Source organism: Canis lupus, chromosome 10 (assembly GCF_011100685.1).
Source record: "Canis lupus familiaris isolate Mischka breed German Shepherd chromosome 10, alternate assembly UU_Cfam_GSD_1.0, whole genome shotgun sequence".
Classification (NCBI taxonomy): domain Eukaryota; kingdom Metazoa; phylum Chordata; class Mammalia; order Carnivora; family Canidae; genus Canis; species Canis lupus.
Genome location: NC_049231.1, coordinates 27,584,585 through 27,595,779, shown reverse-complemented (window position 1 = coordinate 27,595,779; position 11,195 = coordinate 27,584,585). Strand labels below are relative to the sequence as shown.

The 11,195-nt window shown below is 64.4% G+C and overlaps 2 protein-coding genes and 1 long non-coding RNA gene across 3 annotated transcripts in view; 1 reads left to right on the top strand and 2 right to left on the bottom strand.

The window, feature by feature from the left end:
• Nucleotides 1-1,586: 1,586 nt before the first annotated feature.
• On the bottom strand, nt 1,587-6,087 carry SLC16A8 (solute carrier family 16 member 8). Its single transcript, XM_038550619.1, has 4 exons — nt 5,859-6,087; nt 5,118-5,261; nt 4,028-4,891; nt 1,587-2,125 (listed from the first exon to the last, which is right to left on the bottom strand). The coding sequence occupies exons 1-4, from the start codon at nt 6,070-6,072 to the stop codon at nt 1,809-1,811; spliced, it is 1,539 nt and encodes a 512-aa protein (XP_038406547.1). The 5' UTR covers nt 6,073-6,087; the 3' UTR covers nt 1,587-1,808.
• Nucleotides 5,030-9,448, top strand: LOC119873632. Its single transcript, XR_005365600.1, has 3 exons — nt 5,030-6,762; nt 6,890-6,997; nt 8,901-9,448. It is a non-coding gene; the product is annotated as an uncharacterized LOC119873632 (long non-coding RNA).
• The window catches only part of BAIAP2L2 (BAR/IMD domain containing adaptor protein 2 like 2), a 27,114-nt gene continuing 24,031 nt past the window's right edge, over nt 8,113-11,195 (bottom strand). The window contains exons 11-14 of the mRNA XM_038550627.1: nt 9,919-10,041; nt 9,407-9,614; nt 8,774-8,817; nt 8,113-8,601 (exon numbers count right to left, since the gene is read on the bottom strand). Coding sequence (XP_038406555.1) covers nt 8,526-8,601; nt 8,774-8,817; nt 9,407-9,614; nt 9,919-10,041 — 451 coding nt within the window. The 3' untranslated portion in view covers nt 8,113-8,525. The remainder of the gene's footprint in view (nt 8,602-8,773; nt 8,818-9,406; nt 9,615-9,918; nt 10,042-11,195) is intronic.

Genomic DNA, 11,195 nt, shown 5'->3' with positions numbered 1-11,195 from the left:
GTGGCCTCAGACCCTCCTTCCCTCAACGCCCCATCTGTAGCCTCCCTGGTTGTGAGGGAGGGGGGGCAACAAGATTTATTGACATAGATAGATACCGTAGATACCACTTATTCCTTGCAGTAGCTCTTTGAACTGGCGCTAATGGCCCCATTTACAGACAGGTGACCGGGGCTAGAGAAGTGTCTTGCTCAGGGCCGTTCTGTGTACGGGGACAGAGTGGGATCTGGACTTAAATCTGTCAGGTCCCAAAGACTCCAGGGCTTGCTGTGCTTTGTGATGTCCTTCCCCATCTTTGATCTGCCAGTGCTCTGGCCAGTAGCTCGGCCTTTATATGGAAGGGCAGGACAGACACTGGGGCAGGAGGTCCAGGCCCTGCATCGGGGAGAGAACATTAGGGGTGCCCCCCTACACACCAGGCACACCTGTTCCGCTAGGGCTGTGGGAGGAGGCCAGGGGAGGCCACCCTAGTGAAAGTGGTCAAAATAGGCTGGCTGTGTGTCCTGCCAGCTGTGCAGTCCCGGTTCAACCTGTGGTCCCCGTGTAACTGACAGTGGCCCTTCCACTGTCAAAGTGGATGATACACGCTCATCTTGAGAAGGGGAGGAGGCAAGAGGCTGGGAGGGTGGGCAGGGTCTAAAGTGGGGTGGAAAAAAAAAAAAAAAAAGTGGGGTGGAGGGGTGGCTTTCAGCTTGTCAGCTTTGACTGTGTGTCATGGGCAGCAACCTGAAGGGGGCTGCCAGGCAGGCCTGGGAGAGTGGAGGGAGGAACGGGTGGTCACTGGGAGTCCCCGCGGGTCCCCTGGAGCTCCAGGCCAGATCACCGCAGCCACTGTACAGGCCAAGGGCACAGACTGCAACCAGCAGCCGGGACTCCAGACACAGCCTCTGCAACCCTGAGCTACTCCCAACCTCTCTGTGCCTCAGTTTCCCTATCTGTGCTTGTGGCCAGTAATGGTCCTTACCCCACTGGGCTGTTACAAGCATTTGATGAGTTAACTCTTGTAAAGGGCTTAACGGTGCCTGGCACAGAGCCCCGGCTCTGAGTGTTTAATAAAATGTAGTCACTGCTCTAGTGACTCGGGGAAGTACAGACCTGCGTGAGTTGGCCAGGCTTCTGCAGGGGCTCCCCACGCCTCTGTGGGACCCAGATGGCAAATGAGACCAGCAGGGAGGGGGCCACAGGTGGGATGGGCCCTCCTGAGCCCATGGCTGAATGTCCCGGGGCTGTGGTGGGAAGGCCCCTTCCTACTCTTGGGCTTGGTTTCCACACTCAAACGATTTGAGGGCGGGGAGGCAAAGGAAGTGCCAGGTGTCAGGTTTGTGGGAAGAGAATAAACACAGAGGGAAGAGATCCCAGAGGCTTCCCCGCCAAGGTGAGACCTGGGGCTCCCTGCACTTGGATCGGAGTGCAAGAGGCCCCAGTGCCTCCGAGTCTGAGGACACCTCCTGCTCCACGCCCCCTCTTCCCCATCCCTGCCACTTCTTCCCCCAATACCTTCCGGGTCAGAGGGCCCTGGGGAGAGCCTCCCGGACTGCCTCCCACCCCCACCAGCCGCCAGAGCTGCGAAGGCACAGGGACGGAGCCTCTGTCTTGCCGCCGAGCTTTATGAACTTCAGTGTCACACAGGCCAAGCCCTTGTCCGTGCACAGCAGCATCACCAAGCCAGGGCAGGGCCTGGCCATGGCCACAGGGCAGGTGAGGGCGGGAGCTCCTGCCAGACCCCAGGGGTGGGCCCTGTAAAGCAGCCTCCGGTGTGCCAGGCCCTCTTGGGACAGCCAGGGTAAGCCCACCTGGCCTGGTGCCCTGGGCTATACAGACTTGGTGTCCCGCCCTGGCCCTGCCTCCACCTCTGCTTCTGCGGGCCTGGCCCCGGGGCTTGGCACCTCCAGGGGCTCGCGGCTGCCCGGCTCCTCAGCACCGGTGGGCAGGGCCTCAGAGTCCACCTCGGCCTCCGCGTCCTCGGTGTCGCTGGCCCCGCCCTCGGCCACCTGGCCGGGCAGGGTGTCCCGAGAGCGGCGCAGGCAACACTTGGTGGCGACAGCCATGAAGATCCCAGCCAGGGCCACCTCAGAGCCAGCCAGGTAGAAGATGATCTCGTAGTTCTTCAGGGCATCCACCAGGCGGCCTGGGGTGGAAGGAGGAGGGGGGTGAGGGCCTGCAGGGAAACCCCCTTCACCCTGCCCCACAGCCTCACATAAAGGGTCATGCCCTCCCTCTGGTGGGGTTTACATTTGGGTGACACAGACACACCGTGGTCTCTATTCCTGTTTTAAGAGGCAAAACCCCACAGGTGTTCTCCCCCTTAGACCTTGAAAATGTCACCACCTCCTTGGACCTCAATTTCTTAAGTGATAAAAGGCCTTTAGTGAGGCAGCACTTTACAGGTTATAAGGCACCCCCTCCACCCCAGACTGAAACCCCACGTGTGCCCTGTGTCTTGCCTGGCTAGCAAGTGGGGAGGGGTCCTGGCTCAGCCTCACCCTCCCGGGGGCCCCTAACTCTTGCTCTTTCTACCCAATCCTCCTGGTCTTCAGGGGCCTGGCTCAGCTTTCTCTCCATCTCCCCCCCCCGCCCCCAGCCTCCTCCCGCCCCTGCCAGGGGGCCCCTGGACCCTAGACTGAGTGCCCAGTAGTGCAGGCTGGGGGCAGGACTTGTGAGTCACAACTCCCCTTTCCCCCTCTGTATTTTCCGAGTGCTCTATCCAGGCACGTACTACTTTCATACTCAGGAAAATCTTATTTTTCATTGCAAATACTCCCCCCCCCGCCCAGTATGGTTCCTCTGTGGGCTCCACCCTCTTGGCATTTTTGTTGCCCGCCACCCCAGGCTGTGACCCCTTGGTCAACAGCTCAAGGAGGCTTCCTGTGTCCCCCAGGCCGGCTGCCTGCCTGAGCCCCTCTGAGTACTCTTTCCAGACTCGCCCTCCTGGTCCCTGCTCAGCCGGCCTGTCCTGCCCCTGCCCCTCCCACACGCAGCCCTGCAGTGTTCATCACCTTCTTGTGTCCTATTAGATCCACCCCCCCAGGTCACATGAGAAAATGGAAGATGCGTCCCTGAACCTCTGGAGGGCTGGTTTTGTGGCTTTTGGTGGTGGGCTTGAGGGGTCCACCCTCACACTGAGTCGGGTGAGATGACAAGGCTTGACAAGGGCGCTCAGCTACCCCAGCCCCAGAAGGGGGGCAGCTTGCCCTATCTCAGGGGCAGGCTGGGCCCCAGCAAAGGTAGCCTCCCCTCATTGCTCCATCACGCAGCCCGACAACGCTCCTGCTCACAAGCAGGCTCTCTGCTGTTTCGGGGACAACCCACCAACCCGAGAGGACCCTAATGTCCCCTCCTTTCCAAACTCACTTTCTGCATCACTTGTATAGGAACGCTGCCCCTCTAATGTGCCCCACACTGTCCTGTGTCCTCCTTTGGGTCTACCCTGCGGGAATCCTTCCCTGGCCTCTCGTGGGCCCCTGTGGAGTGCCCAGTGGGCGGTGGCACAGTGGAGGGCCCGGCCGCTGCAGAGGGGAGGGAGGGAGCCCCCTCTGGGCCCCAGGGTGACCACCGCAGGAGCACACTGAGCTCTCCACAGGCTGCTCCTGGCCACACGGCTGCTTCCTCAAACACGCTGCCCCTGTCCTGGTCACCCTTAGAGGCTGGGCACGCTAAAGCACTGAGCTGCGGGGCTCCAGAGGAAGGGGCAGCCGGCCCTGGGCGGGGCTCTGCTCTCGTTGGGGCGTTGGGGCGTTGGGGCGCCGAGCTAGGCGCCCGCAGGTCTCCCACCTCCGAGGAATACGCGTCTGCGCTTCCCGGGACTTGGCGCCAACGCTGGAGAGGACCCAGTGGGCGCGCCGGGTCACCGCTGGTTCCTCCTGGTACCTTTCCCGCCCTCCGGGCCCCTCGCAGGCCTCGCGGTGCCGGCTCGGAGGAGGGCCCACCTGGCACCCCCGACCCCCCGCTCCCCGGCAGCTGCCTCTGGGACACGGCGCGCCCCCCTCGTCTCGGGCCACTCGCCCGCGTCCGCTCCTCCCGCGGGGCGCACCGGCAGACGGCGGTCCGATGAGCACGGCCACGGCCTCGACGAGCAGCACCAGGCCCAGCGCGCTGGGGAAGCGGAGCGAGCCCACGGCCGCCATGAGCACCTCGAACTGCAGCGCCCCCACCATGCCGTACGAGAGGCCGAAGGCGACGCAGAAGGCCACGAGGGCGCCGTAGGAGCGCGCGCGCGCGCTGCTCAGGTCCGTGAGCCCGTTGGCCACCAGGGCCAGGCTGAAGAGGTAGGCGACGTGCGGGCGGAGGCGCGCCAGGCCCGCCAGGGCGCCGCAGGCCGGCCGCGCCACGATGTCCACGAAGCCCACGACGGACAGCAGGAAGGCGGCGTCGGCGTCCGGCACGCCCGCGTCCTTGGCGTAGTTCACCAGCAGGATGGCGGGCACGAAGAGCCCGAGCGCCATCAGGAACTTGGTGACCGCGTACACCGCGAAGGCGCGGTCGGCGCACACCGCCACGTCCAGCAGCCGCCGCCGGGGCCGCCCGCCAGGGGGCGCCTCGCGCAGGCGCAGCCCGGGGCGCTCGGCGTCGGCCCCGGCCCCGGCCCCGGCCCCGGCCTCGGCGTCGGCGTCGGCGGGAGGGTCGTCCGCGCTGTCCCGGCGAGGCCGCGGGCCGGGCCCGGGCGGAGGGCGCATGACGGCGCCGCACGCGCAGCAGTGCAGCAGGAGGCCGCCGAGCAGCAGGAAGCCGCCGCGCCAGCCGAAGTGCTCGAGCAGCTGCTGGCCCAGCGGCGACAGCGCCGACAGGAACACGGGGCTGCCCGCCGCCGCCAGCCCGTTGGCCAGGGGCCGCCGCCGCTCGAAGTACAGCCCCAGCATGATGAGCGACGGCTGGAAGTTGAGGGCCAGGCCCAGGCCTGCGGGCGGCGCGGCGCTGTGCGGGGGCTCTCCGGGGACGCCCCCACCCCGGGCCCCACCCAGGGCGCCCCCACCCCGGCGGGAGGGGCGGGCCGGCCGCCTCTCCGAGGGGAAACCGAGGACGAGGAGGTCTTGCACCAGCGAGGACTCCCTTCCCCCCAGCCCCCCCCCCCCAAGCCCCGTCCTCATAGGGGAGGCGGGGAGCCGGGGAAGGGCCGCCCTCACCTGTGAGCACCCCGGCCGTCAGGTACAGCTCCAGGAGGCGCGTGGCGAAGGATGCCAGGACCATGCCCGCCGAGGCCAGCAGCCCCCCCACCAGCATCACCGGGCGACAGCCGAAGCGGGTCACGAGGATGCTGGAGACTGGACCTGTGGGCGGAGCACCGTCACCGCTCCGGCCGGACTAAGCTCTCTCCCTGGACACTCCAGCCCCAGACGGGGCTCCAAGGGATAAGGGCACCCCCTGTTCAGAGACGGCAGCGTCTGGCCAAGGTCACACAGCTTGGCTGGGAGGCGCCCTGCGGGGCCGCAAGGCAGGGACCTGTCCTGGTCCAGAGGCCCCACCCCCCGCCCCTCCAGAGAACGGGGACCCAAAGCAGAAGGAGCAGACCCCTCCCTTTTTATCTGCGCAGCTGGAATCGTCCCTTACTCCCACCCCCCAGGCGCTGGGCTGGGATTAACACCAGCAGGTCCTCCACCCCCCAGGGGGCCAGGGAACCGGGAGCGGGGAGGGGCGATTTTATTTAGATCCGTTCCCCCACCTGTAAGAGAAGCGGGTGTAGGTCTTTGGCGGGAAAGGAGGGCCCTGCAGGGTGGCCAAACTTGCCGGTCAGCCCCTGCCCTCTCCTCCCCTCTCTGGGGCCAGCGTCTCCACAGGGGGAAAGTGGTTTCCCTGGGATGCCCAGCGGGTCGGGGATGCCGCCCTCAGCCCTGGGCCTGGGGGGAGGGGCCTGCCAGGGGCCTGACCCGTGCCGTAGAGCATGGCGAGCATGATGGAGGACACCCAGGCCGTGTCGCTGTAGCCCGCGCCGAAGTCGCGCATCAGCGCGCGGAAGAAGACGCTCACGGCCTTGGGGAAGCCGTAGGCGAACCCGGTGACCACGAAGCAGGCGCCCAGCACGGCCCAGCCCCAGCCCCCGTCTGGGGGTCCCTCGCCCCGCCGCGGGCCGCCAGCGCCCATCGCTGCTGCCTCTGCTGGAGGAAGGGGACAAGAGGGGGCAGGGAAGGTCTGTAGCCCCGGCAAGGAAGGGGGATGGAGACCCACCGTGGGGAAACTGAGGCACGGGGCTACCCAGGTGAGCCCTGTTCCGGGAATGAGCCAGGAGGGAAGACCGAGGTAGCGCCTCACCCCAAACTTGCCCTCCTCCAAAGGGCTTATAAAAGGTGAGAGGAGGATAATAGAATCGTTCCCACCTGGGTCAGGACTTCAGGAAGACGGGCTCGGAGGGCACTCCTTCCTAGGGACCTAGTGGTGGCCGGAGAGGGGGTGCTGGTGAGTGGGAGAGCTGGGCGGCCAGTGTGTGTGCCCCAGCTGCGGGGACCGCCAGGGTTCCCAGGGTGCAAGAACTCACGGGGGGTGGGGGGGCGTGCAGAGAAGGGCAGCCAAGTGCCAGCTGCAAAATGGCTGGGTGTATTTGGCTCCTTGGCCAAGTGTTCTTCATTTTTCTCAATGACCAGAAATGACTATTGTCATCAGAATATTATGGAAAAAAAATAAAACAAAACAAAAAACCCCAGACATTTTGGAGTAACATTAGCCTCGTTTCAGGAGCCAAAGAAGCTGAGCTCCAGTTCATCCCAGCTTAGCCGTGGATCCGCTCTGTGACTCAGGCGGATCCTCCTGCCTCGCTGAGCCTCAGTCTTGCCACCTGTAAGATGGGCGGCCCATTGCCCCGGGGCCAACCGGGAGTCTTGGTGGGGTGCGGTCGGGTCTCTGGCTCCACCTCGACCTTTGAGGGGGCACTAAAGAGACCTTCTGTTCTCCAAACCCCAAGCAGCTCCCCAAACCCTCCACAAGCAGAAAAGAGCTCTGAAGTCTCTCACACCCGTGGAGCTCCAGCCAGGGGTGCACGCAGCAGCCTCCCGTGGCCCCCGGAACAGCCCAGGTGGGTGGGCCAGCCCGCAGCTGGGGCCGGAGCCTCCTTCCCTCCCGCTGCCCGGCCGCACCAGTGTCTTCCTCCTGGCGCTGGGCAGTGCCAGGCACCCCGTGGGGATCTGGGACTCCGACCCTCTCTCAGCAGGACCAGGTTCTGGCTTTTCCTGCCTGCTGTCCCCTCTCCGGACAAGGGGTCGGTCCTGGCAGCCCTCACCCCCACTCACCTGAGCCGTCCCGTGGCCTTGGATGTCCAGCCTCACATCTCCTGAGGCTGACCGGCAGGGGCTGCCCGCTGGCTCCCCCGGGGAAGCTAGCCTTACGGGGGCCGCGGCCGAAGACCCCCGGGCTGGCCTGCAGATCGGCCGCTGGCCTGGCTCACCCACGGCTCTCCCCCTCAGGCCTAGGGCTTAGAGTGTCCCCCCTCGACCCCTCTAAGAGGCTTTTGCTTGGAAAGGGAGAAAGGACAGGGCATTGGCCGCAGTGCAGGGCCAAGCTGGACCTCACGGTGGGGGCCGGGTCTCAGGCTCTCCCAGCAGAGCTAGAGAGGAGGCCCCTCCACTGGGCAGAGGATGCACAGAGCTCTGCTCTGGCAGGGGGGTGGGGGTGGGTGGGTCCTAGTGCTGCTGGGAGCATCGCCCTGCCCCTGAGAGACCCCACCAGCCCTACTCACCTCAGTGGCTCGCAGGCCCCCCACCCCCAGGCCACATTCCAGGAGGGGCCTCTGAGACTTTCCTCTGGATCAGGCTAATCCCAGTCAGTGAGCCTGGGACTGCGAGGGCGGGAGGGTCCAGAACAAAGGGTGCTGTGTCCCAGGCTGCCGGAGGGTGACTTGCTGGTGGTCCCAGACCTTGGCCACTGCCACCCCTCCCCCTCCGGGGAGGCCACCGTTTCCTGGGAATCCTAGAGCGGCACAGACACTGGGCCTGTGGGTGGATACAGCCGGAGGGCTTCAGGGCAGACCTAGAGATTTGCTTTAGCCCAGGGCTGTGAGAGGCTGTGCGGGAGCAGACGCCTCCCAGGGAACAACCAGGGACCCACAGGGCCTCCGGGACTCCATTCTCCAGTGGGACGCCTCCAGCCCCAAGCCCCCACCCTGGCTCCCAAATCACACACTGCCAGTCCTGCTGCTGTGTCCACCTGCTTTTATTTCTCACTGTTTACAAAAGTCCAACAGGAGGACATACATAGGGTGGGGAAGGGGGTGTGTGGGGGCTCCTCCCTTATGGAGCGGGGAAGGGTTGGGGTGCACAAGGGGGGCCCCCAGGGAGAGTTCTAGGGCCCTCGTGGGGGGAAGAAATGATCCCGCCCCCCAATGCTGCCTGCTTTATTCTGACGGCCCCAGACCCCAGGCCAGTCCCTTGGGAGCTGCTCAAGCTGAGGGCGCGGTTTGGGGAAGGGCAGCCACCCCCAGTATCCCCAGTATCAGGACCCCAGCTCCCTGGATCCACTGCTGCTGCTGATGCCGCTGCCGCCAGCTCTGGGCAGCCCCTGGGCAGGCGTGGGTGTACGACCTCAGACCCCTGATGGACGGAGGCACCTCAGCGGATGAGGGGTGCTGAGCGGTCGTTGGTGACAGTGGGACGCAGCTTTACGGTGGCAAAGGGGTTGGTGCCCCTGTGAGGCGAGAGGTCGGGGTGGTCAGCTGGCTCTGGGTCCAGGGGAAGTGGCTGGGCACCTGAGCCTGTGTCCGCCCCGACCTCCTGCCCCACCTCCACTCACCCCTGCCTCGACTTCCCCCACAGCCCCCTCTGAGCCCTGCCCCTCTGACTCCTGCTCTAGGACTCACCGAGGGAAGAGCTCTGGGGGTTGCTGCTCCCAGGACATGAGTTTCTACAGTGGGGGTGGAGGAAGGGCCAGGTTTAGGGAGTGGAGAGAGGCAGGTGAGCCCCTGCCTCTGCCACTCCCCATTCCAGGAAGGCAGAGGACGAGACCAGATGCCCCTGCAGTGCCAGGCTTCTGGGAAATAAGGCCGAGGTGTTCTGAAGCCCAGAATTCTGTGGATCGCAGCCTTGAGAAGCCTCTGGACCCAAGTACCATCTCCCAGGCTGCAGATGCCCTCCCTGCACCCCACACCTCACCCCAGTCCTGCCCCGCCAGCTCCAGCCCCGGCTCTGACCCAGGATCCTGGTCTTGCCTCTCCCAGGGGGTGGGGAGGTAGAGAGCACAGGCCTTTTCCAGTGCTCCCAGCAGGACAACGGGGGCTCCAGTCCCTGAGAGGAATGCTTTCCCCTTTCCCTCTGCCCCAGACTCAGAAATCCATCCTACACCTCCCCGCAGATGGACAAACTGAGGCTGCGGCGGGGAAGACCCCCTGCCAGCCAGCCAGTGGCAAAGCAGGAGGGTTACCTGGCCTCCAGTCTCCCTGCCCACTGGGTGAGGCCGGGGCTGGGGACAGGCGGTGCAGCGGGGTGGAGCTCACCTTGACGTCACTGGCCACCCCCGTGCTGCCCATGCTGCTTCGCCGGCTGCTGGGCAAGGGTGGAGGCGCGGGGCTGGGGGCGCGGCTGGGGATGCGGCTCGGGGTTCGGGACCGGGGCTGGCCGTCCCAGTACTCTGAGGGTGCTGTGGAGTTGCCCGGCCGGCCCAGGAGGTCATCAAGGCTGTGGCTGCCCCGGAGCGGGTAGGATCTGAGTCCAGAGGAGGGAGGGAGGTGTAGGGGTTCAGGTGGGAGGCCCCTACTGCACCCTACCCCATCTTGCTGGGCTCCTAAGCATACTACAGCCTCTTCCCTCGCACACGGGTGAAAGGAGGCCACGGGCTTGAAGGTAGAGGGATGGACGCAATGGCTGTCACATGTAGAAAGGAGGGGGTTCCCTTCCTCCAAGGGCCAAAGGAGGCTGAGTCCACTCAGGATCGCAACTCACAGATGTCCCCTAAGGTGCCACCCCCATTGAAGTCCTCACCCCTGCCCCACTTCTGACCACCGGGTACCTGGAAGGTAGCTCATTCATAGGGCTCATTGGGTTCACGGAGGTCACTGGGCTCAAGGCGTTCATGGGGCTCATGGGCATCTCCTCCAAAGGTTTCACATAGGCCTCAGGGAACCAGCCGCTCCTGCGGGGTGCAGGCAGAGGGCCCCATGAGCAGAAGGCCCCAAAAAAGAGGTCAAACTCACCTTCCTGGGAGCTCTTACTGAGCAGTGCTGCGGGCCAGGCCTCGCTCGGAGGGCTTTACCCAGACTAACTCATTGCATCCCTTGAGGAGATCTTTCTCGACATTCAAGTCCAGGCTCATGTCCTGCCAGGGGCCAGGTCACCCGAGGAGGCACTGGAAGCCCAAGGCGGAAGGAAAGTAGAGTGTCTGAGGACATGCTGTGACCCGCTTCATTCCCCACCCACTGAGCACCCACCATGTGAGGCCCACGGAGAGCCAGACACCCTTCCTACTCCCCAGAGGCTCCCCACCCGGTGGACAGACAGATTCGAAAACGCATGATGACAAGGGTGACTGGGAAGGGGTCAGGACCACAGACAACTGTACGAGCCCAGAGGAAGGGGCACCTGAGCCAGGGCCTGTTGCTCCTCAGCCCCGCTGTGGCCACCCACCCTAGGACTCTGGTTCTGGTGACCCCAGGTAGCCCTGCGCTTGGTCTTTGCCTGACTGGAGGCTCATTACTGCACCTGCAGAGCAGCTGGGCCTCGGGAAAGGCACTTGGACTGATGTTCCTCAGCTTTTTCAGACCCTATTGGACCCATCAGATCCTTGCAGAGCATTTCGGAAAGTGTTCTCCAAAAAGCCCCCTTAGGCCCCACAACGCAATCAACAATGTTCTCACCTAAAGGTAACTGGATTTCAGCTCAAAATGACAGAACAAAACCATTTCCATATGCTTTAGCTCTGCTTTCACCATAAAGTGCCCACTGATACAACCTGCCACCTCCTTCCCCAGCCGTGTCCCAGGAACGTGGTTTGAGAGCACGGGTCTGGGTGGTTCAGATTCGCTCAGGTCCCCAGGAGGTCAGCTATACACCTGTTGTGGGGACTTTCAGGGCTCCTGCTGCCTGCTGGTGTGGGCCCACAGAGCAGGAGGTTCCACCCTGGTGTTTGTAGCCATCTCTCTGCCAGCCAGCCCACCCTTCAATTCTTGGTCCAGTGGTCACCTGCCATCCATCCCTCTACCCTTGCGCCATCCCATCCTGCATCACCCATCTGTGATCCACGAGTGCAACCACCCACGGACGACCAGTCCCTAGTCCATCTGTCACCTC

Bases quoted from the DNA above. Each gene is read 5' to 3' on its own strand.
- SLC16A8 (XM_038550619.1), bottom strand. From the start codon at position 6,072: ATGGGCGCTGGCGGCCCGCGGCGGGGCGAGGGACCCCCAGACGGGGGC. The intron at 4,892-5,117 runs GTGAGGGCGGCC...CGCCGCCCGCAG, and splicing joins GACGGCCGGGGTGCTCACAG to GCCTGGGCCTGGCCCTCAAC. The intron at 2,126-4,027 runs GTGCGCCCCGCG...CTTCCACCCCAG, and splicing joins CATCGGACCGCCGTCTGCCG to GCCGCCTGGTGGATGCCCTG.